Source organism: Botryllus schlosseri, chromosome 2 (genome assembly GCF_051294905.1).
Source record: "Botryllus schlosseri isolate E-star chromosome 2, Bs_hap1, whole genome shotgun sequence".
In the NCBI taxonomy this organism is placed as follows: domain Eukaryota; kingdom Metazoa; phylum Chordata; class Ascidiacea; order Stolidobranchia; family Styelidae; genus Botryllus; species Botryllus schlosseri.
This window is the reverse complement of record NC_137237.1, coordinates 33,842,792-33,868,776: the sequence shown is the minus strand read 5'-3', so window position 1 is coordinate 33,868,776 and position 25,985 is coordinate 33,842,792. Positions and strand designations below refer to the sequence as shown.

General features: G+C 40.4%; 1 protein-coding gene and 1 long non-coding RNA gene across 2 annotated transcripts; one reads left to right on the top strand and one right to left on the bottom strand.

Annotated features, from left to right (window-relative positions):
- Window positions 1-67: 67 nt before the first annotated feature.
- Window positions 68-10,611, bottom strand: LOC145458640 (uncharacterized). Its single transcript, XM_080337079.1, has 6 exons — window positions 9,958-10,611; window positions 8,664-8,850; window positions 4,660-4,790; window positions 4,054-4,214; window positions 3,897-3,997; window positions 68-911 (listed from the first exon to the last, which is right to left on the bottom strand). Exons 1-6 carry the CDS (start codon window positions 10,004-10,006, stop codon window positions 614-616), a joined length of 927 nt encoding a protein of 308 aa, XP_080193205.1. The 5' UTR covers window positions 10,007-10,611; the 3' UTR covers window positions 68-613.
- Window positions 10,612-12,654: 2,043 nt separating this feature from the next.
- Window positions 12,655-14,053, top strand: LOC145458894 (uncharacterized). Its single transcript, XR_013921220.1, has 2 exons — window positions 12,655-13,350; window positions 13,837-14,053. It is a non-coding gene; the product is annotated as an uncharacterized LOC145458894 (long non-coding RNA).
- Window positions 14,054-25,985: the final 11,932 nt, after the last annotated feature.

Below are 25,985 nucleotides of genomic sequence, written 5' to 3'. Positions count from 1 at the left end.
ATCATCCGTGATAAAATGACCCGCCATACATCCTTACTAGAAACATTTTAAATGATTTGACCTGACATAACTTGCAACTCAAGGTAGTTAATTCAACCAGACACTGCTTGAAAGTGAAAAATAACTGCACGGTGACTTTCGAATCACACAAAAGACACTAAATGATACTGTTTTGAACGAAAACATTTTATCAATACTGTATGCCACAAGTGGTCGGTATTGTGTCTGAGAATGTATCTAAAAAATCGACAGATATCCCACCTCGACAATTTCAACATGATAAATATAATGGCATTTGATAAGATCATCTATAAGACCGGCACTATTACTAAAGACATGGTCATAATCACCCGGTTATGTGATAGTAAAGTATGCGAAGCAAAAATCTGAAGTGCTCAAGTGCGTAGCTGATGGCAGTGTTTTCGACATCTTCCCGAAATTAGGATGTTGTTGGATTGATCCCTCTCCATCACCAACCTCTCAAACATTTGGGTGAGATTGGCGTGAGATTTGGGTTGATAAACTTAGTATATAGTTTATGGAACTTTGTAAGTGCGAACCATCGGATGGCTTGACTGTTTTACATTTCCCCGCGTTTCTAACTTGGGCTAGGTTATTTTTCCTTCAGTTGGCCTTTGTCGACGACCTCATTGAGATATTTTCTCGCTGACTGTATGGCATTGTGCGTGTGCTCTGTGTTATCGCCTGACTCCAGCGTTTGGAGAAGGTTCATCACTCTGACGATGATCGTTTCTGATGTTTGTTGCGTAGAGGTGTCGGCTACACTATTTCTGGTATGACTTGATGTTGACGGGCTTTCGTCGACTTGCACTTCCCTTGAGGGCGGCGTCCGTTTGGCGGTTTCAACTTCTTCACTTACGGACGCGTTGCCTTCTGATTGTTGGGTTGTACTAAAATGGAATATTACGGATTAGTGTTATACGCGCCGACAGTATTATTATTCTGTTTTGCAATTATCTGTCCAACAAGAGAAAAGATATTAAATAAAATCGGATAATTTTATGGCCCGTTTGCGCGACATTCACGCAATATACAGTTATTTGTGGCTTTACAGATCATGTTCATCGTGATTTCAGCATATTTTAAAATTGAACAATGTCGCACAAACCGCGTTATTTCAATTGCAGGTTCAGGTTTAATGAAATAATGCCTTTCGTAAACAACGCCTAATTATAGCAATGTCGAGTCATGGAGTGCTGTCAAATATATATCGCTTGCATGTAAATGTTACATGGCGGGCTTACGGAAGCATGTTCCAGAATGTTGACGTTACATAAGCTTGCGAAACGTGATATTTCGAGAAGCGACATTCGGCTTACCTCGGACACGCATAGCCTAACACAGAAAAGAATATTTGTGAAGATTATTTAAAATACCAAAACGGCAACTACTGATTCCCTACAATGTTCTTGTTTACATTTGGTAGCTATGTATGTTTTATGTATATGCATATAAATATTAATAACATATGATATCTATATTTTCTATATTTATATAAGGATGACGCGAATGAACGAAGGTTGTAACGAGTTTAAACAAGGCAAGGCCGACTTCTAACATAATCAACGATGTGCGTTTCAACGCTCTAATCCAGTGATTCCCTAACTTTGTGCCGACTGGCGCAGTTGGTTAAGCCGCCAGCCCCACGACACCGATCGATGTGGGTTCAAACTACCATATGTCGGAGGTTTATCTGAGCTCCTCATCGCTAACCTACCTCACTGCGATTGCAGTGCGTACGAAAAGCCCGAAGTGAAAGTGAGCCTAGCCCAAAATCGGCTGTGGAGACGAGGAAACGGGCGCATAAAAAACGAGGGAGACCGACGGTGAATGAGTGCGCGTGTGACAGGTTGCCCGGAAGAAGACGAAAAGTAAAGACAATGTATACTGTCGTGGCGCATATGACTTTAAGTGCCACTGTTGTGCCAGTAAAACAAACAGCTTTTTGCAGAAGAACAGCTCATTGATTTACGAAAGGATCTGCTTTAAAATGGATGAGTTTCGACTGTCTGCTGTCAAATCCTATGCCTTGATCGGTGCAATTGCGGGCTGATTATACAATCGCTGCATCTACACAGCTATGCGATCGGGGCCGTAACTGCCGTGTCCCTACCCCAAATTTGAAAGGATCCAAGCTCGAAGGAGGGACAAAATTGTTTCGCAATGCAACATGAAGCATAGTATATTTGGCGGACAGCATAATGCTCAACTTGAAAATTTCTTCGCGCTCGGCGCGATAAGGCGAAATTTAGTCTGTTTGGTATTCTTGACTTTTATAGGGGTTCCCGTTCCAGCAAATACAAACAATTAAATAGAATACCCATAATTTACAGTCACGAAGGGACGCATCGAGGGCCTGATCGAACGGGAATACTTGGCGCGGTTGCAGACTGACCGTAAAGAGTACCACTACATCGCCTGAAAAGGCAGACTTATCCGCGCGGACAGTCCAATAATATTCTCTATTAAGTTGATATTAATATAATATGGGACCAGCATTTTAACTCAGGGATAGACCTGACAGTGTAGCATGAGCAATTGAACATGATCATGTACAATTACGTTCCCTAAATTTTTAACATCATCACCTTCGTGTATTCTGCAGATAAATATGACTCGTTCGTTTATCGCGTAACACGTGTTTCGTTCGCTACGTTTTTGTGAATCGCATGTATAAGGGCTAATGATGAAATTACTAGGAGAAGAAAGAGGCAAGTTAGGTTGAGCAGTGAACACCCTATGGGGGTCCATGATCAGCGTTTCCATGTGGGTGTGGCTGACAAAACACATTGCTGTTTCGGTTCTGCATGTGAACATGGCATGAAAATAGTTAAAACCGAGAGAGACCTTTATAAATTAACGACTAAATGCTATGGAGGGTGTGAGCGTGAGGTCACGTTTGCGCTGTGTGGGTGAACCTCTCAACCTCTTACACCATCCCTACTAAATAGTGTTTGTTTGGAAACAATGCAACATCGTTTCACTTCAGTCCTTATAAACAAGCCCATTAACCCGCAAAACTAGTTTTTAAGCAACTTTTCTTCCCCTGTAAGTGTGCCGGGCGCGTTTTAGAATATTTCTAGTGTGCCACAAGCAGAAACAGTCTGGGAACCACTGCTCTAATCACTCGCGTTTGCTATACTTCATTTTGTTGCCGACATTTTTCTCTTTGTATTTCGATGAGAACATATATATTAGTTCGCTTTCTGTCGAATATACATCTTATATAAGATTGCGGTGTGCTAAAACGGACGAAATTATATAAAACATTCGTTTCATTCAAGGATAAGAATATTTCGTACTTACACTATGTTGCCTACATGCGGTTGCGTCGCCGGAATGAAAATTTAGAGGGGAAATACTCAACAATGTCGCGATGTATGTGATAAAAAAAATAACGTAAAATGACTGAGATCTACGGGGGCAACAGCGCCGTTTCCCCATCCCTAATCGCGCTTTCAAACATCCATAAAAATGGAACATTGAAATTCAAGACAACTCAATTCTAAAGTAGCCAACTACAATTTCATTTATTGCAAAGTTGAGAAAAAAAAAACAATTCGATTCGATGCAGTAGTGAGCGGTGAAGTCCGATTTGAATCGGCAGTGATTCGATTGTGCCTGTCCGTACTAATTTCTCCAAGATTGACATAACATGACTAAGTGAAGCAGACAAAGCATAGGCTACTTTAGACTTCTGAGTCACTGACGACCACGAAAGCTATACTCCACATTTTCTATTCGGACATTAGGATGCCATTGTTTTACACTACATCACAATAGATATTCGTGCATTCATGTGATGCCCTCACCCCCCCCCAAAAAAAAGATGTTCTGGCTACCCCCATTCTCACAATATCCTACCCATAACTCACTTGTGTTCAGTAGACGCAACTCTCGACGAAATACTGTACGGAGGCGGCGGCGATGACGACGACGATTCTAAGTCTTCGTCCGTGGCAACATGGTTTCCATTCTGTACACCAACAATTAATTGTTTTATCATAACTGAAAAAATGATTTTTATTTCACCTCTGTTTTGGCTGATTTATGTGACGACATGTCCACCGGTTCTATCGCAATGTAGTCGCTGTGGCCCACAGTCTTGTAAAGGTGAATTTGATCGTATGACGGTAGTTCCAATTCGATTCCTACTTGGGTGTTTGATGTGGCGGGTTCAGAAATCGGAACGCCTGGAAAGATATGTCACGTTGTGAGGCGAGACAAGATGTAATCTTTATATCAATAGTTTGGGCACAATAGGTGCCGGACTGTCTATTTGACACAGTCTTGTACAGGCAAATGCTGGTAGATAGAAATCACTAGCCTCTGGTGAGCTTACAATTAGATACCATATTATAGAAGCAACCATTTAGGGGATTCAGTATATACAACATTGTGCGCTTATATGCTCCAGTTACGTTGCGATCAGCTTATGACGTTACAAATTTATTGAAAACCCCTAGAACATTGAAGTTGTCATTTTGGCGACTGTTCTTCAAGTAGCAATGAAATGGATTTCACACAGAACCTTTCAAAAAGGTTCGCGTTCACACGAACCTGAACCTTTCAGAGGTTCACACCATCCCTACTAACTGGTGAATGACGGCACTCCTCGTATGCCCAAGTACACCCTACCGTTTTCACCGTCTCTATTCCTCCGCTTCCTTCTCCTTCGTAACAGCTTCCTGATCAGCCCATGTACCACCATGGCCCCCGTAAACGATATAACCATTCCTCCAATGATAACGCCGAGCATTTTTGCGGAGCTGTAACGTAAGTTATTCGCTATCAGGAATCCGGCCAGTTATGTTCAGTTAATATGGCAATGTATTTGCGGAATGTAGTCGAAATACATATTCGACACTACATATATTTGAAACATCTGCTCATAATATATTTGCAATATATTTTTGTTTGCAGTCCTGTCGCTGTCGCCTAAATCAGAGGCTCTCAACTGCTGGTCCACAAAGCATATTTAAATTTTATTCTTAATTGCAAAATCAAAGAGTTTAACGGTTTGTCCATTAATTAGAGAAATTCAGCACCTAATTTTAAACTAATGTAGAAATTTAGAACTTAATTAGGGACTTATTCTGACGGGATATAGAGTTCATGGTATACTTCCAACATTATATAGGCTACACGCTCCACCCCGCCTGATCTGCGGAAGCGGTGCCTTTAAAAAGCCTGGAAGTGGACCGTGCTAAAATTTGCAAATACGGAATCTTAATAAAGAGTGTCGGCCAGGTGCATTACGTGACATTACGCAATGTAATAGACTACAGCATGCCGCTAAGTCTCACTTTTTTCAAATGAAAACGAATAGTGAAGTTCGAGTTGGTGGTTTTGACAGGACTTTGCCTTTCAGAAAACTCAATAATATCACGCATAACAGATGTAATATGAAAATGACAGCAGCAAATTTTACATAAAAGGAAAGTTCAAATTGTTTGCCTTATATTTGTGGTATTAGTAGCATTTTGGATTTATTTTTATTTCATGAAAGTTGACCGGCCCGCAAATGTGTTTTGAGATTTTACTGGTCCTCAAGCTCAAAAATGTGAGAACCACGGACATCGATGATCATATGCTCATAATTGAACAACTAGAATGTCCACTTTCTTTTTATCGTTGTATCCGGAAACCACCGAACATGTTTTACTTGACTGGTCAATAGGAATTCGATTGTTTCCGTATTGCTATATGTGAAGAATCTATAAGATTGAATTCTTGTTCTCCTAAAACATATACGAATGATGTCCAAACCTTGTAACCTTTCACCTATATTATAATTATTATGACAACAGTGATATATTACAATATTCTCGCTATAGCACAACACCAAATATTTATGTTTAAACAACAACGGCGGCCTAAATATTTGCGTAACAGCAATTACATGTATTTACATGAGGGGATTTCGACTCATTAGTTTATTCGACAGAGATGAGGTATAGCTGGAGGCATTGACATAAGTTTGAGATGGGTAAAACTTTACCATAATGTATAACAGCTTCTTGGAGACACATAGTACACGGTATATTCATATTCAAATAAACCCAGGGGTAATCGTCAGCAACTAGTAGAGAATTCAAAAGACCATCGTATAGCAACAATCGTATCACAAAATACGACGTCGCCAGCATCAAATTTCGAATACGAGAGCGTAATGTATAAACAAGAGCTGAAATAAGAGGAGACGCGACTAGGTCATCGGGTCGCGGAAAACTACGACGTAATCAATCAGTATTTAGTTATGAAAGACATTGATTTGCCACTACAACATTGCCGATTGACGAAAATGTACCGTCGTTAAATTTGACCGAATGTCTGTGTTTTGTCGCCTTAGTTAGGCCAGTGTTTTTGCTTTCAAGTCATGGGATGTTTTGCAGATTCATCAGTTTATTTGCATAATACAAATTATCATATATCAGAGTTGCCGCGCGGTATTGATAACGGGCTCCGAAACGTTATTATTCAAAATGAAACCCGAGGCGATGTGCTGTATGAGATCGGTATCGCCTACTACGCAGGAATGTGCTATTTGTATCAAACGTGGCGATACACGGACAACTTCAAATCGGGTCCCCTCCAAACTTTTGATCAACTGCTGTTTAGGTCGTTAGGGTAACGTGATCAAATTCGAAATCTTTGAGCGCCATATTTTGCACTTGAATTAGGTCACTTCGTACAATAAGGCGTTTCGTGACCGCGCGCCCCGCATAGCATAAAGCGAGGTCTGAAGTATAGCGAATACTATAGCCGCTTCATGCCTCACAAGAGACCAACAAATCCTAAAACTCGGACAAAATCGCATCTGTATACCCATTGGTAATAGCTTCACTTGCAATACGACCCCGGAATCCCTCGTCGAGTGTTGAACGTTTATCTATCGCCATCCGATCCTTATAGTCGGGATGTTATAAAAGCCTCCTAGAACGAAACGGTATCAGCTAGGAAATCAAAGAAACGAAATAGCAAGATGACTTAAGTGACCACTGATCTTGACGCGCCATCATCACCACAACAACAGCGAATTATACGAAAAAAGCAAGTTAAAACGAAGCAATAGCGGGAGTTCAAATTAACTGAGGTAGTGGACAATCGGGGATCAGACTATATCCTATGCGTACATTGATGAGGCTTGGAAAAACATGTTTAGCCTCAATTACGTCAAATATGCCGAGATGGTATAAGTAACGCTTACTATAATCAAGTAAAAGTATCGTTGTTAATTTTTACTTACTCACAAGTAAAATTAGCACTTGCAAAGATATGTCAACACTTCGTCAAGTACAAATAGAAAATGAAGATCTAAATGGTCATTAAGGGAGAAATTTCTAAAAGCGGATTAGGTAGATGCGTCGCATACTTTTTGGAGTTAATAGTTGGTGGCAAGTTTCGAAACTACGTGGTGCATCTTCGCAACTAATGTAAAATGATCTATGACACCACAGATTACACACTCAATTTTCGAAAACATATCTGTAGTGGTGATACTGAGACTGTGCCATCCAAGTCTTCACAACTTCACCCGTATAAGTGATCCAGGCATATTCCGAAACTAATTTATACTCTATGTAATTCAAAGAATAAGAAGTTCGTAGTTTGGACTCCGTATTACGAAGCATGCAACCTGGACGTCGTTGGTGATATCCAGGACCGTAACTGCCGCATTCCAAACCCCCAATTGAGAGGGAGCGAGCTCGAAGGGGCCCCAAATTATTTTGTGCATTAACATAAATTATAAAAGAGCTTCTTGGGGATTTACAGAACTTCAATATGCAATTGAAAAGTATATCCACATTGAAATGAACCCGAATATTTTCGGCTGACACTCGACAGGGGTAATCGTCAGCAACTAGTAGAGCATTGGAAAAGAACATCGAGTGTCAGCGGGAAATATTCGGGTTCATTTCAATATGAATATATGGGAAATTTATGCAACTTCTTCAATTCAATGTTGCCGAATATCTTGATTGTTGAGTACCCTTTCCTTAAGAAAAACACGTCTGATTTATGAAAATGGACATTTCTGCGTCAGCCATTACCGCGCCACGACGCACCAAGACATATGAAGCGTTTAGGCCCTGTAACTCCGAGAAGTATGCCATAGAACGATCGGCCGCGAGAAAACGTTATGATATTGACCGATTCAATCATGAATTATATAAAATTTTCGCGCTTAGCGCGTTTAGGCGATAAAAGCCTACACAGTAAACAGTGAAACAAAACTCGCTAATACGTACCGGTAAAACGTAAAGGAAGATGGGAGGTCTGGGGGCGAAGTTTGGTTAATCACACAATGGGGGATGTGATGTTTTATGTATCCACTAGGTGTCTAGCTTTGCGTCATTTCCTTTCGTTATTATTTTGTCCGTTTGTCCTTCGGTTAGTTTATCATTCTGGTGTAGGGCGTTTCGAGAGTATAGCATGTGTTTCCTGATTTACCTTGTATTTTAACGTTTATATTCTTTGTAGTTTAGTCTAAACTTTTAGTCAATAAAAGCCTAGAAAACCGTGTGTATATCAGGAGGGATTTTCTCGAGAGGTCACGATAGGGACCAAGTCCAACGTTTTTTGGAGGGGTGCTAACGAAGTGCTGTCTCGGTCCTGGTGATATCCTAAACGCAAGTTACCTGTTGATCCCACCGTCGTCTGGAGCATTCGCTTTGCATTCGGTTCTGTCGATCACCAAAGTTTCGTTCCCGCAGCAAAAGCCTTGCTCGCAAGTGCCGCAGCAGAATTGTTTCCCTGTTGTTGTCGATTTCGAGCAATCGTCCGCGTTGGAGCATGAGATGGTCTCTGGCATTGACGCCACCACGCCTGCAATATTGCCAAATACGGTAGTCCCAAGTATATTTAGACACACGGAATACGGTGGTCTCGAGTTTCTGGGCACCTCATCGCCACTTGATACCGGTAAGAAGTGTCTTCAAAAGCTTAGGACTAAAGTGTTTCGTGCCATGTGTTGGCATCTCAGGATTATTAAATAGGAATAAAGGTCTGATGTACACTACTCATAAATCTCGAAACCGAACACTACCGTCATCGCCAACAACAGCAGCATCATCAACATAGTCTGAACGTTTATTGAAAATTGTTCATGTTTTTTTTGGGTAATAATAGGTGTTCTTCAGTCTGCAAACAAGAACATAAAACCAATTGTTTAGATTTTATTACTGACATTAGCGGACGTCTGGCTGCGTATCCCCGGGCAAAAACCGCGAAACTTATATCAAGAGTCACAAAGTTTTACATTTCGCGAAAATCTTGTAGCTGCTGTTCGAAGACGGTGGCTTTCTGAAATCCGTAACTGATAGCAAATTGTTTTCACAATTTCTACCGTACTTTGAGAGAACATCGTATTTAGAGAGTCGTACCCTTTAGACCCGCTGACCATACCGCTTTCCAATATCATATTTTGTCGGATAAGCGCATTTAAGCGTCATGTCTCACGGATAAAAGAAGCCTGTAGTCTGTCGGCGATCATCAAATCAATTATATTGGTCCACATTCATGTCGTATATTGAACATGTTCGGATACTTTAGCATAGGAACGGCCTACTGCCCATTCCTATGATTAAAAGTAACAAATAGATGAATCACCAATTTTAAATTGCGACGAATCAATATAGATGTCGTCCAATTCGAATGAGGTATTTCGTTTACATAATTAGCAGGGATTTCGAGTATTCTATTTTCTTATTTCGATTTAAATCTCGCAATAACGGTGTACTGTATAATTTCGCGAATCATACCTGATGCACCCCAGAAAACGCAGTACAGAATTGCCCAATATTAGTACCAGACATTCGTCGAGACTTTACAAATTGAATTATTTTTTGTCTATAATACAATCATAATTAGGCTCCATGAAACCGAAACTTTTCATATCGACAATTTCTAATCATCAACTGTTTGATGACTTACCTTGTAAGTAAAATACCATGAGTGTGACCTTGACGAATTCGTCCAGCATTCTTGAAATCTATTTTAAATGTTTAATTGTATCCTGGAGAACAAACACGAAAGAGAAATCATAAACGTAATAGGATCGTGACTTTGACGAACGAATTCGCCCAGCATTCTTCAAATCTATGTATAATTGTGTATGTTTATTGCTATCATGACGATCAAACATAACAGGGAAATCGAAGATAGGCTATATGTCGCTGTAAGTAATGCCAACCACTGAAATATCTTAGTTGAATGACCATATCGCAAGCTTTAGTTACAGAACATGTATGACTCCGGACCTCGTTATTATAGAATTTTGCTGTATGCTGAAGATACTGCCATCAACCTGCAACTTATTCAACACACTAGTATATATCCAATCTCTTTTAGGTAGCACGATGCTTGCATCTATAACACCAATAGCGATTTTTGACAAGATCCCAGCCTTTCTTCTCGAATTAGTACATAAATCAACATCCATACCGTATTAACCGCTCTCCGAACTCCGACAATAATCTTAAATCCGACTTATGGTACCATCTACGAGGTTTCTGTGCATACCAAGATTTTTCTCACGACTATCTACAAATGGCATTGGCAAACCTACCCGAGTTCGGCCAAAACTCGGTGCGATCTGGAGTTAGTCTACTATGTCGAAAACGAACTTCTCTTTCTAGCTGTATAAATGTTTTGCAACGAACACTTGAGTCACGAAAAGTATACTTGTGTTGTGCTCCATTCGCTGATATGAGTCACCTTATCTGCGCATGTACCGTGTTTTGATGATCATCAATTAGTAAACTTGACTATGATAGAGAAACCCTAACTATTTACTATGAGTTTGACACGACCTGTTATTGAATATTTTCGTGAGTCAGTCGTGTGTCTGTATATGTAGCCTACGTACAGTTCCCGGTAGCCTGGTGCAGAATTGGCGCACTGCAAAGGCTATAATATGCTGTGGTCGGATTCTAGTATGTTCTCAGCAGTCATCAATGTCATATTTCCAGCCGGCTCTGTTACAAAAAATTATAGCCAGCAATGCTAACCGGTTCGTTGCTCTCATAGGAATTCGTGAGACGGTCCTATAGAGTCCTACCAGTATACGCCATGTTAACTTGTGAAGTTGCTGTTTCACTGGGGGATCGGAGTCATATAGGCCTACTAACCACGACGCTTTCAAACTGACCGTGAATGTTAAATCGACATGCTCTTTGTATACGAGTAGTGACTAGTGCTATCTGGTGAACCGTATGCGCGTAAACATTAAAGGCGATATCCATCGGATTCCTGTGTCATTGGGGGCAACTGAGAATTACTCAGTTGTTCGCCAGTGGAGCGTGCACTGTAAAAAATCTGGTAGATTTACTGGGAAATCTCTGTAAATTTCACAACGAATTACCGGTCGCAGCCAATAACTGTGCGTAGCTTGTAATTTTACATTTTAATATGTGATATTACCTTAGTTTAGCTGTGAAGTCAAGTTACCAGAAGTTCCTCGCAAAATTACTGACAGTTACTCGTAACTGCAGTTTACCAGGCTATTGGGAAGATTGATTAGCTTCATAATCGCTGCAGCCAATTTATACGTGGAAATGAATGTTACTGATATATCATTCTCGTGGTGATTTGACTTGATTCAACCTCGTTCGCGAAACTGGGGTCTGTCGTACGGAAATTGTTGGCCCTAGTACTAGGGATGGTGTGAACGTGAGGTTCACGTTCGCGTTCTGTGTGTGAACCTCGGAAATTTAGAGGTTCGCGTTCACAACAGAACCTTGGTAGGTTCTGCACTGTGAACCTTTTTCATATATTGCAATTTTCACTTCATTATAACATCATTGGTTCAAATTTATTGCATTTTAACTGCGGGCCACTCCATGCATGGCGCTGGCAGCATTCAAAATCAACACTAAACGAGCATGCACCTTGACAATCTCAAATGTTTTACTTGCTTTGTTGCAAAAGTTTGCTCGAATTATCCAGTTTTCCGTTTGTGAATATTCAGTGACTCTCTGCTGTGAGCTTGACTCGCAATCACACAACATCACGAGCGAAATACGTAGTCAGCGAAGGATGCTTATTCAACCAATCAATAAGATTGATATCGTTTTCTGATGTAAAAATTCGAGAAGCGTATGGGGTCACTCTGGACTTCATATCTTTACTGCATCATTAAAACCAAATCTGTGCGATTGAGGAGTTGGCTACTTCTTGATGAGGTAATATCGGTAGCAAATATAGAAACCCATTTTACACTCTGATCAATATCAATTTAGCAATACTCAGACACCGAATACATTGTCCGGTCTGGCCTAGACCGATAAGGGATAAGCGTATATTCCCTGGTAAGTCCTCGTCGAAATTGTTGGCAAAGCGACGAAAAATATTGATTTTATGGTAGTATGATATCCTTTGATTGCCTCAGTTGATACACGTTTAAAACGCCAATATGTACTTCAGAATTGTTGCATTATGTGGGCCAAGTCGTCGCTAGGTATCGTGTACATTAATATAGGCTATCACTTCATTGAAAGATAGGGTTGGAATTAGCAATATGACGTCACGTGACGTCATGAGGTTCACGTTCGTGTTCACACAGAACCTTTTAAAAAGGTTCGCGTTCACACGAACCTGAACCTTTCAGGGGTTCACACCATCCCTACCTAGTACCAATTTCAGTATAGCACATAGTAGGGTACAAGAAACAACTGACAATCGTAGCTAATGTGGTTACGCCATAGCCATTATATTATATTATAGGGCTATATGGCTATACGGCCGATCTCGCTGGTTACATTCGTTGTTACGGATAGGGCTGATAAGTTAGAAAATCAGTTTAGGATGTATAATATTGTTCGGGAAACTAGAAATATCAGCACCGCATGCTCAGTTGACCATTTGCTAATGGCGGACAAGGCGACCTGTAATAGGTTACAATAGGTTACCGTTACGCGTTACTGGTTTTCTGAGATTCGTAGTAAACAGCCAACGCACAACTGTGACATCACAAGTAGCGTCTCGTTTAGTAAGTACAGTAAGTAGTGAACAACACTTGGGATAAATATCAATTTATACGAAATTAGATGGAAAAGAAAGGAACTATATGTAATGATAAATGTTTCTGTATGAAAGAGAACTAACCTAAGTCAAACATTATAACGTGGCCAGCAAATATTATTGGTGGCTTGTCAGCGGATGAATACAACTTATTTCGAAATCGTTCGAGTGTCGTATCGTTGTCTGGCCATTATTGAGATTTGAGCAAAGGGTGGAGCGAAGCATGTTGTGCTTGAAGAAAGTGGACAGCTGGACACGATCGTGGAAGATTCCTGGGAACGCTGAATGGGATACGCATCGTAAAAGGTACAGTACTACATAGTATTTGTTACCGTGGATATCTGCGACTGTGCAATGTGCACACCACTTTGATTTCATGATTGAAATATTTCATTCTCCGCATTCTCTGTTCTATTTTGGGATATTAGTCGACTTATATAGTGACCTGTGACACCACATACTCCGTCGCGGAGGAGTTGAAACTGTTGGTTTGTTTATGTCATTATCGGGCCATGGCATAGAGATGTTTTCATCCACTGCTGGATTTGTTTGGCACACATGCCACCTCAAATGAGGAACCTTTTGCTTCAATACATTAGATAAAGTAAGTCATGAATCTCTGCTATATCATGTACAAGGCGGAGCCTTCATCACACAATGTACCAGTACCGGTACTTCAAAACATGTTACCGTATATTTTTGTTAGCCTATTTGTCTTAGTAGTCTTTATAATGTCATGTCTAGGTTAGGAACTTTGCTTTATATAGCGACTTACTCATGAATTCTTTTTAGTGGAACTGCAAGATACTAGTTACACAGAAGGAATGAGGAAGAGAAAAAGAAACAATTGGAAGTTTGGCCGGTGGTGGAATTAATTCACCTTTTCTTGCGACCACTCGTGTTACTGCATGTCTCCTAAAGAAGAATTAGACCTCCAGCAGCAATACTTTTCCATCGATTACCACTTCATCGTGATATCAAGAATGAATATACAGTTTGTTCCAATGTCGTTTTGGGAGTGTGAAGAAAATTTTGCGATATTTTAGCATCGGGTTGCTTTGCGATAGGTATGGATGTACGTGAATTTACAAGCTGGTATGTAATCCTGATTTAGGTAGGTAGTTAGGTGGGTAGGTAGACGGTCTCGGTCTCAAATGTACAGGAGAACATGTAGATTGGATATACCGGAGGGGACTGTAACATTACAGTCTGGCGTGTAAAGTGAGATTACCGGACGAGTGTAAGTTGAATTTGCATTGACTGACGGTAATGTTAGATTACCACGAAATGTCTGGCTACCGTGCTTCCAAACATTTCGCGGTAAATCGAGGTTTTTATTTTTTACAGTGTGGAGACAACATAAATATTGACCAGACACCAGTTATGATATCGTAATATAGCTGAGCGTCTTCAAGTAATCTATCCTTAGCGAAACGTATTATTTGTGTGCTTCTACGCCTAAAAAGAAAATATTATTTCCACAATGTGTCAAACTTCCGCCAAATCATTTTGCGGACAACTGGTCATGGTCAGTGATCGGCACTGATGTTGTGAAAACGCCGCAGTCGGGTGGATCCGAAAGACGTCCTATATACGTCCGGATATTGCCTTCTTTTAAATCTGGGGGTTTCAACCTTTATTATGGTCGTGACCTATTTTCCGGTTTGAGAATGATATTCTGTGGTTAGAGTCATATATAGTCCTGCTGAATGCGTGGTAATCGCCGGCGCCAATACGCCTATTTCTATAAAACATGCGTATTTTATTCCTACTATCCATATTAAATCTAGACTTCCGGCGACATGAAATTTCTATCGGAAGTTGATAATAAATAATAAATTTCAATTATTGCTATTTTTATGTTACAATATTACGACCTACCGCAGTACCGTATATCTACATCAAAAACAGTTCAGTCCGAGTTTATTGCATATACCAAGGGTGGCCAACCTTTTTGGCTAAAGGGTCAGATGAGATTTACGAACCACTACGCGGGCCACTGGAATGTTGATGTCCTTTTTTTAGTCGTCCTATAGAAGCACGCCGCATTAGGTAACGGATAAAATAGGATTTATATTACTACGACTAAAAATCGATAACATGTCATGAAAACTCTGTCTACGTGTCCTAGCCGCGCCAAGCGCGAAACTTTTCGAAAATGAATGAATGAATGAATGAATGAATTCGATTAATAATTGTGATAGTTGTACATATATTGCGCGTCGTTTCTGTATACCGCTGGGCTCATTTGACCAGGACATGATTAATCGGCGCTTGGACATATCAATATCGAATATTTCAGAGAACATGAGTTTATCATTTTGAACAAAGGTTCCATCGCCGACGATCTTTCATCGAGTACAGACACAATGCCGCATGCTGGATGACACGTTGTCTCATAATTGCGAATAGGGATGAGGCGAACGTGAGGTTCACGTTCGCGTTCTGTGAGTGAACCTCAGAAATTTAGTGGTTCACGTTCACAAGCACTGTGAACCTTTTTCATATATTACAATTTCCACTTCATTATAACATCTTTGGTTAAAGTTTATTGCATTTCAACTGAGGGCCACTCTAAGCTTGGCGCTGGCGGCATTTAAAAAAAATCAACATTAAAAGAGCATGCACCTTCAAAATCTCAAATACTTTACTAGCGTTGTTACAAAAGTTTACACGAAATATCCAGCTTTCCGTGTGGGTATTTAGAGACGCTGCTGTGAGCTTGACCCGCAATCACGCAACATCAAGAGAGAAATACACTACATGTATAGGTAGTCAGAAAATGCTGCTTATTGAACCAGTCAATGAAATTGATATCGTTGTCTGATGTAAAATTCTAGCCGGCGTACGGAGTCAAATCTTGATTTCATATGTTTATTGTATCATAGAAACCAATCCGTGTTATCAGGGTGCCGGCTACTGCTGTATAACTTGTTAATGGCGGTAATATCGGTAGCAAATATAGAAACCTGTTTAACACTCTGCCCGATATCAACGCGTAGCAATACTCAGACGTCAAATGCATTGTTCGGGTGGGGCCTAGACCGTTAAGGCGTAAGCTTATATTCCCTTGCGAAATTGTTGGCGAAGCGACGGAAGATATTGATTTTATGGGACGACTATATCGTTTGATACATTTGGCGACGTTTAAAACATCAATATGTACATCAGCATTGTGGCATTATGTGTCCCGATTTGTCACTAGGTATCGTGTGCATTAATATAGGGTATTTTGCACTGACATCTTATACCTGCTACTACATATACTGCATTAATTTCACTTAGACACCCTATCACATCTGGAATAATTATTTGTTTATATATTGTGCTGAGAAACTGCATGTTTAATTCTATATTTTATTAGTCGATACAGTATTTAATCTTGTGATTGCATTACATTAAATAATCGATCTGCGCATTTTGCAAAAACTATCGCTGCTTCGATCACCCATGTTACAATAATAACTCACTACTAAATGCACCTCGCAAACTGGATTTGCCAATCATTATTTTCTTCTCTTTGTGTTCATTTCGGGTTTCATGTTAAATTATGGGCATCAATACGTGACAACTCTGATGACGGTTCTGCTCATTTAGTAAATTATGTATTTATTTTTCGTTAATACAGTTATGTGATTCCGAAATTAAACTCTCTGTCTCTCTCTATTCAATTTTAGTTTGAATTATATTTAATTTTAGTCTAAATTACTGTTTTCTCTCTATCTCTATCTCTCTCTGATTCGTTTCCGCTTGGACTCAAAAACATGGGACGACAGACATTGCTTATGACTTGAGTAGGACCATGAAGTTGAAACCGGTAGATAGCCAACATGACAATAAGAGTCAAAAGAGAAACATTGCACTACCTTAACCTTTGCTACGACTCACGAAATAAATTCGGGACACAAAAATATTCTTATGCATAGACTATACGTACGCTTGACTCGATCTGACGGTTGATTGATGAGATGACACATGCGGTGTAGACATCAATGCGCTTGTGACGAATTCCACGGCAATGTTGGGTGCCTTAGTCCTTAAACCATTTCCATCCATTTTTTTGCATCGCAACGCACACGCGCCATCTGCGTGATACATGTGGCCGCGGTATGCGCCCAAATGTGCACATAATAGCATGAGGCGCTTGAACTGGCGTTACGAATGGGCGTAAGAAAGGAATGTTTTTTTTTATAATCCTGACCATGACAAACTAAGCCTAGTCTGTTCGGGGGAGAGGTCCGTGTATCACGTGACGCACGTGGCTACTGCTGGCTGGCTATACGAACGTAAAGATCTCTCTTACGTAGGCCCCGTCTCTCCTAACTGTGATAATTCCCTGCTGGCACGATATATATTAAATATGCAATAGGTGCATTGTGCAAAACTCAAAAGTAATCTGTGTATTCCTTTCCAATTTGTCTATACAAATTCTCCGCCACTTTATCTGGGGTATCCCATGGCAATTGTCCTCTGAAATGTAGTGCGGGAGACTCTGGCAGTTAGGAATAATGACGTATAGCGGCGTGTTTCAATAATAGCACCCAACTTAACCAACACCTTGGATGGAAGGTTATCTTGGCTTGTGTGTATTTTCAATCAGGCAATTAATTTATATCTTTAAACTGCAGCTACTGTTACGCCTTTAAAAGACTATATACACTGCTGCTGGAATCAATGTGACAGCGACGTTGTTACGTTATTAAGATCCAGAATTATTTAGTATTTCGTTACCGAATACTCTCAAACTGTTCATTGTCCAAATTGCTGTGAATTTCGTTTCAATCGAATATTATTCAGCCGTAAATTTAGATTAATAAAATAAGTTGTTAGTACATTCATATTGAAAGATACCTGAATGTTTTCAGATGACACTCGTCATGATTAATCGTTAGCAACTGGTAAATAGTAACCATATAAACAAATAATATTCCAAGGAGGTGATTCGAATCGACTTGAGCCAAATGTCCAGTATCAGATCCGAATCATATGCGATTATATTTTGCCCGTAACTAGAGTTACAATGGTCACATAATATTGCTAGAATATACCAGCTATCCGAATGGGTTAACCGAGTGGTTCTTGACCTTTCTTTCCTGCAGCGCGCCGTTGCAGAAAATTTCTTGGTCTGGCGCCCCCATTATTTTGAGGATTGTACTAGGTAGAGGTCGAAGTCCAGTCGGCCTTGGACTTCTATATAATTTGCGCAGAATCGAAACCGATTACCACTCGACTGATTAACGATCTGAGAATAATTGTAAGTAAAAATCAAAATCAAGGTTATTATAACAGCCGTCTGGGACTCGGCTCCAATGTAAGCACAGGATAACATCTCTGAGAGTTGTGGGGTTTTGGGATTGTGATGTTGTGGATTATAACACTAAGCAGTTTCAGTCGTTATGGTACGATGAAGAAATATACCAGCACTTTCATTTAGTAAATATCGAATAGATGGATAGCTGGTTTATCATCATGTCCAAAAAGCTTCAAAGCATGTCCATTGTCCACTCCACAAACACATTAAATATGGTGTGAAAGCTTCGAAGATCTTAATTTTACCGTCAAAAGTGGCATCGGGCCTCTTTCTAGGATTGAAGAATTTATCAATTTTTTTTCTTAAGTCAAGTTGCAACGAGAGCTCGGCATATATAGAACTACAGTTCTGCTATTGAACTTGATATCTCTGTAAGAATTACCACTCCATCCATACTGCTACGCTATTTCACAGCAGCGCCCATAGCGTCCATATTGTCCAAGGCTCCCATATTGCTCCTTTAGCGTTTTCGCCCCCTCAAAATCCATGTCGCCAATGGAGTCGCTGGAGTCAAGGTTAAGAACCAAAAAGTTAGCCGATTCGGTCGGCAGATAAAGAATCACAATTAAGAAAATCGGCCTGCTGGATTAAATGACTATTTTATTCGACAGAAACATGTATACCACGTACAACAAAAACCACAACATGCTCTCCACTAAATTGAATATGTTTGCACCCGTAAGCGCAGCCATCCGTATCCCACGTTCACAATAATTCTAGTGACTGCCTGACATTAATATCACCGCAAATTAAGTGATACCAAACGCATTGATAACTGAAATAATTTGCGAGTGAAGGTATCCCAAACTTATCGGATCACCGCAAATTTGGCTCATCGAGATACCGGCAAAACATCTAGCTTCTGGAATGCTACCTGAGACTCAAGAAATACATTCGTGGCACAAATTTATCTTTTTATATATTGTCTAAGCTTGACTCGTTCTAAATGGTGATTGATAAGATGACCCACGCGGGGTGTACATATCAATGTATTGGAGAAGAATGCTATGGTAATGTAGGGTGCCTTAGACCTTAGAACCGTGGTTATTAACCTTGACTCCCTCACCACCCAGGGGAATATTTGAATATTGAAGGGACGAGAAAATCAGGGGCGATAAGGGAGGCTATAACGAAAAAAAGTGGCAGCAATAGAGATGTTGGAGTTTAGCTCATACTAGAATATATAGTTCCATATAGCTAAACTATATCTCTATTCCCGAGTTCTTAAGGCAAATTCCCTTTTGTCAGAATTTATCCAATCCTCAAATTTGTCGTCGTGCCTCGCGCTAAATATACTGATGTGTATCCACAAACGCAGGGCTTACTATAATTTATGTTAACTCTGGGTTACGTGCTTCTTGCAAGAACCTTTGAATCGCAAAGTCTCTCTCAGCACAGTTCAATCGCACTGGATCAGAGGTGGGGAAACGACGGCCCGTGACAACATTTTGTGCGACCCGCGAAAGCCTCGAGACACGTTATAAAAAATACTTGGTAATTGGCTTGCAATGTAGATTTTACTCTGGTGCGGCCCGCGAGATGAATTCAGATGTTGAATGCGGACCTCGAGCTAAAAAGTTTGCCGATCCCTGTACTAGATAGTGGTTATCACAAGCAAATGTTTCGAAACAGGTAGTGCCCCCTGCAGGACACGGTGTGGTGACTCTCTGCATCCCGAAAAGTGGCCCTATACCACTTTTGAGAGTGAATTAAGATTTCGTCAGCTTTCACAACTTATTTGACGCATTTGTTTCAAAGACATGCTTTGAAGCTTCCTGACCAAAATGGTAAACCTATCATCCTTGTATTTGAGAGCTACAAAATGAAAGCGTCAGTATATTTCTTCATCGCGCCATGAAGAATGACTCTGTTTAGTGTAGCAATCCACGACTTGACATGAACGTTATAAAATATGAGTTGGTTTGTTTGGAGTACATGCCATGTAACGCAAGATCTGAACAAAGGCATATAAAATATTTTCAGTTGCTTTACCAGTCCCACTACAACTGCATCGTATCGTCATTCGCAGAAGTGGTTCGAACCCAGACGGTTGCTATGATAACCTTGAATTTGATTAGTACGTAAAATTATATGATCGTCAATTAATCGAGTGCTCGAATGGCGCAATTCCATGCAAAATACTTCGAAAAGTCAAATCCAAACTCGAAGAGACTGACTGAACTCCAACCTATATCCCGATATCTTTAGTAGAATTCTTTAAATACGGGCTGCCAGACCATGGAAATTTGTGAAAAGGGGCGCTGGAGGAAAAAGGTGCTCATATTTTGAATCGCAACACGCACGCGCCTTCCGCGTGGTACAGGCGACCTCGGCATGCGTCTATACATGTGCACATAATATCTTGAAGCGCTTGAACTGGCACAGTTACGGGCAGGCGTAAGAATGCAATGTTTTTTTACGATTCTGACCGTGACAAACTGAGCGTATAGTGTGTACGAGCGAGAGATATGAGTGTCACGTGACTCATTTGAGCAAGGATCCCCTTCTAAGTGGAATATAAGGCTGTTTGAACGATAAATGTATGTAATATGCAAATGGAGGCGCTGGTATTGAATTAATATTGAAAAACAAATGTAAGGAATATGTGTATTCCTTTTCAATTCGTCTAAAGCAGGGAAGGGGACCTGTAGCTCGCGAGCCGTGTATGGCTCTGTTATTTATATGATATCACACTCCGATTAATTTACAATTTTACACTTACCTCGCCTCTTACTTAATAAGTATTTAAGAAACGTTTTGTTAAATTTTCATACGCGCTATTTCAAAATCATAATTTATATAAAATGCTGCTGATAATCGCTGATTTATTAGTACAATATACTCGTTTATTTTCTATGATCGGGCAAATATGGCACCTTCAAGTTATTTAGGGGTGTGCATCGAACACATCTAATCCACTGAGCTCGATGCGAAGTTTGTATAATTGTAACACAGTTTTCAAATCCACAGTGCCTGCATAATTATCGGCGAGAATGAATTCCATTGGAAGTGATATTCCCGATCACAAATTCGAATTAACAAGAATAGCGATCCTTCCCTGTTTGGAGGAACAGATTGAGTCGTACGTGACTGCCCGTAGGCCTATTCTTATTGAGGTATGGCTAAAGACTTGGCCTGGGCGAAGGGGCCCACACCCCCAAATTGTCGAAAATATTCGTAATTTAACATAAGGCGAAGTATTTATGAGCTTATATTTTCAACTTGAACTATTTCCTAGATATAGTGTCAGTATATTTTTAATTTTTGAGTACTCGCCTCCCCATAAATAAAAATGAAAAATAGGCCTAGCAAAAATACGCATGATGTACAGAATTGAATATAACTCTATACGTGTATGCTGCCTGCTGTAGCGGGACTTTTACGCACCATCTTTCCGGGGGCTAAAAGATACACCAAGGCAGATAAAGTTTTAGCTAACACGAAGTGTGATTTCTGAAAGATCACCGGCGAGAAAATCTTTCCCTAAGATCACGCCTGGTGGCCCTGTCCTTGCAATCTAAGTCCCGTGGTAACAATGCGTCTAACAAAGAGAAATATTACGCCGCAGAACGAATGTAAATTGGGTATCGTGAGCGTATCACTAAAGCAGATTCTCTTTAATTTGTTGTGGTAAGTGTGAGCGAGCTTTTGAGCAGCGACAACGTTTTCCGGAGGTCACGAAATAGCAGCCTATGCTTCAACGAACGGGTGTTTTAGCTTGTCCGATAGGTAAAATTAGCAGGGTTGTAACTAGGGATGGTGTGAACGTGAGGTTCACGTTCGCGTTCTGTGTGTAAACCACAGAAATTTAGAGGTTCACGTTCACAAACGAACCTTGGTAGGTTCTGCACTGTGAACCCTTTTCATTACATTACAATTTCCGCTTCATTATAACATCTTTGTATGAAATATATTGAATTTCAACTGCTGGCCACTCTATGCATGGCGCTGGCAGCATAGCAAAATCAACACCAAACGGGCATTAACCTTGCCAATCTCTAAACTTTTACTTGCTTTGTTACAAAACTTTGCTCAAAATATCCAGCTTTCCGTTCGTAAATAATGTGACTCTCTGCCGTGAGATAGACCCGCAATTACACAACATCAAGAGTGATATACACTACATGTAGTCAGCGAATGATGCTTATCCAATCGATCAATGAAATAGGTATATCGATGTCTGATGAAAAAATCTAGCAGGCGTACTGGGTCAATCTTGTCTTCATATGCTTATTGTATCATAAAAACCGAATCCGTGCGATATGGGGTGTTGGCTACTGCTGTATAACTACTTAATGGGGTAATATCGGTAGCAGGCAAAGAAGCACGTTTTTCACTCTGCTGAATATCAACGTAGCAGAACTCAGACGCCGAATACATTGTCCGGTCTGGCCTAGACCGTTAAGGCGTAAGCTTATTATCCTTTGCCAGTCCTCGACAAATTGTTGGCAAAGCGGCGGAAGATATGGATTTTATTATACCATTTGATTGCCCCGGTTGGTACATTTGGCGACGTTTAAAACGTCAATATGTAGCCTACTTCAGCGTTGTGGCATTAGGTGGCCCGAGTCGTCGCGAGGTATCATGTACAGCTGTACAGTACATTGATATAGGCTATCACTTCACTGAAATGTCGGTTGGAATTAGGAATATGACGCTACATGACGTCATGAGGTTCACGTTCGCGTTCACACAGAACCTCAACCTTTCAGAGGTTCGCACCATCCCTAGTTGTAACCAAGTCACAAGGTCCCTAGTTACAAGTCAATTCCACTTTTAGAGTTTTGACTCGAGTCAAGTCGAGTTATTTTCAATTCACCATCGAGTCAAGTCCGACTCCAAGTCAGGATTCAAAGGTTCGAGTCTGAGTCGCAGTGTTGAGACTCCAGTCGGAGTGTATGTCATTGTGTTCACTGTTCAGTATCGAGTTAAATCCTGTTCAACTATGTTTGGGTGATATTGAATGCCTCGCATTAATAACATATTAATTCTCCTCACTTCACACAGTTTCTGGCCCTATTTCAAAAACACCAGTTCTGATAGATGAAATCTCAATAATGTGGTAGCTTACTATTCTTGGTGGCTACGACAAAATGCCTGACTAGGCCGTCTTATTCTCGAGTCATATCATTTGGTCGAGACTTGCGCAATGAGTCGAGCGCAAGTCGGTTCAATAAACAAAAACTATCAAGTCATTAAAACCCTTTTAATGTGAGGCGTAGATCCGTCTAAAATTACATGTAGTATAGCATGGTAGTGGTTTCCAAGGCCGACCCAAACTACGAGTATCAGCGAAAAACATGTCAGTAGAGATGCACGAAGTATCATGACGGACCACCAATGATAATTAGCAATAATGGTTAAGCGGGTATGGATACTCTATGACTCACTGTGCATTAGCACTAGAGTGGAGAGGAGCGACAAATTCTCCAGTCCGACTTCGAACCTCTTTCTTGAAAAATAACTCCGATCACACTTTGGCCCTATCACAAAAGTATGAATTCGTCTCCGACCCTCGTCCGGCGAATATCCATCCCGGCGCCGGCTCCATGCTTCACAATCCACACTACCAACTATAGTTCGTAGTTTTACAAGTCAAAATTGTAGCGAGGTCAAAAAATTGTCAAAATTGTTTACAAAGTCAATATTTATTTGCAACCTGCATTTCGTTTGTATCGTAGATGTTTACACTGTCGGTGATCTTATCATTTAACAGTTTGCGGCTTGTAGCCTATTTTACACGCCTGCCGTTGTAGAGCGTCTATTGTGTGCTCATTGCGAATATAAACGGTAAAATGAAATAAATAGGTTAACATGGTCTTATGCTCAACGTAGCGCAATATCCTAACTGCAGCAAGAGAGCTTGGGCATTGATTCTTATATCAAGAAGCGCATGATGAAAAATGGTAATGTAGACAACATTGTCAGTATGAAGCAACACTGTGGTTCACCAGCAGTGTGCGCACAACTTCAGTGTTGCCAGTCAACAACTGCTGCTGTTGAACGTTCTTTTGAACGTATCTTTCGTTGTACTACAACAAATTTGTATTATTTCTACCATAATGCGTGCTGTAACAACTGGAATTCTTCATAGGTCCAGATTTCGTAAAAATGGAGTTTTTCCATGTAAAAATTTGTCAATTTTCAAGTCAAAAAATGGTTTTTCCAGGCCAAACTACTCCGTACGGACAGACAGTTCAAACCAAAAATGAAGATAAGTAGTACAATTCTAACAGTTTGGGCGAAACACATAATTTGCATGCATGAAGTCAAAATTTGGTCTAAATTCTGATTTTTAAGATCTAAAAATGTCAAAATTTTGACTTCTTAGGTCAAGATGTACCGTTTTTAGGTAGAAAAAATCACCCTAATGATTGTCAATAGCCCTACGCCGGATTAGATGCGACTTCGACCACATGCAGCTTCCGCTAAAAATTAAAACTACAGCAATTAGGCTACTCAATTTTCCAAACTAATCAGTACGCAGCCGCCGTCATCAGCAGCGCCGCAGGATCGGGGAATTCCCCAGTTTAGTCGTGTCGCAAAGCCATGTGTGCGAAAGGCTCGACTGATCAGTGCTCACCACAGACGGCGGCGACTTCGGTGGAAAGAACCGAACTTAAAGTATGTTTAGGCTGACACGCTTAATCCAGATCAGTGGTTTTCAACCGATGGGCTGTAGCATAGGCTTACCATATTTTGGAAATCTAAAAAGAGGACACTTTTTCAGAAATTTGAGACTTGCAAATCCGGAGAGGAATTCTCAAAAATCGGTGAATTTTTCCCACTTCGTGATCGGTTGACGAAAAAAAAGAAAAAAAGTCATCTTTTCGCTCAGAGCTAAAATCACCGTTTTTCACTCCGAAATACCCGCCGGAGCGTCACTTCTATGCTAATTTACGGTATATCACTCGCAATTTGCTCTAAATCTGACCTGAATTTTCAAAAAAGAGGACAAAATCTCAAAAAAGAGGACAAAAGGGCGTCCTCCGAGGACACTTTCAAAAAAGTCAAAAAAGAGGACAAATCCTCTTAAAGAGGACGTATGGTAACCCTACTGTAGCACGCTGGTGGGCCGCAGAGCTATTTTGAAAAATTACAAAATGGCCGTAATGCCATTATGCCATTATGCCATATTTCATCAGAGTAAATATGGTTCATCATAACGTTTGAAACTACCGTTTCGCAATCTAGCATTTACCCATCATGTCTTATTCCAGCAGCCCATGGCGTGTCATAATCTGGAAAAGTGGGCTCTGACTTTTTTTAGCGTTAGACCTGTCTTAGCATACCACCGTTAAAATTGTCCCGACAAAATACATGAAATACGTTTTCCGCTTTTCTGAACTAGTATTGGTATTTCTCGTTCAATTCGCTGTATCATTACTTAGAGAGTTTTAATTAGTTTCAGTTCTTTTGTCTGTAGAACATACATGCTGAAGTGTAAAAGCAAGTGTAGTAATGCCTTCAATTTTCGGAAATAAAGCTACACAATATGGCATTTATACGATCCACCATATTTTTTATTAACGTTTACTAACCGCGCAAATGTTTACACCGAATCCGACACAACTTCTCCGTATTGCTTTCCGACTGAACTACGGGACATATAATATGGGGGAAGGCGCCA

Excerpts from the sequence above, each read along its gene's own strand:
- LOC145458640 (XM_080337079.1), bottom strand. The coding sequence starts at position 10,006 with ATGCTGGACGAATTCGTCAAGGTCACACTCATGGTATTTTACTTACAA. Across the intron at positions 8,851-9,957 it reads CATGGTATTTTACTTACAAG|GCGTGGTGGCGTCAATGCCA; the intron begins GTAAGTCATCAA and ends GCAATATTGCAG. Across the intron at positions 4,215-4,659 it reads GAATAGAGACGGTGAAAACG|GCGTTCCGATTTCTGAACCC; the intron begins GTAGGGTGTACT and ends ATATCTTTCCAG.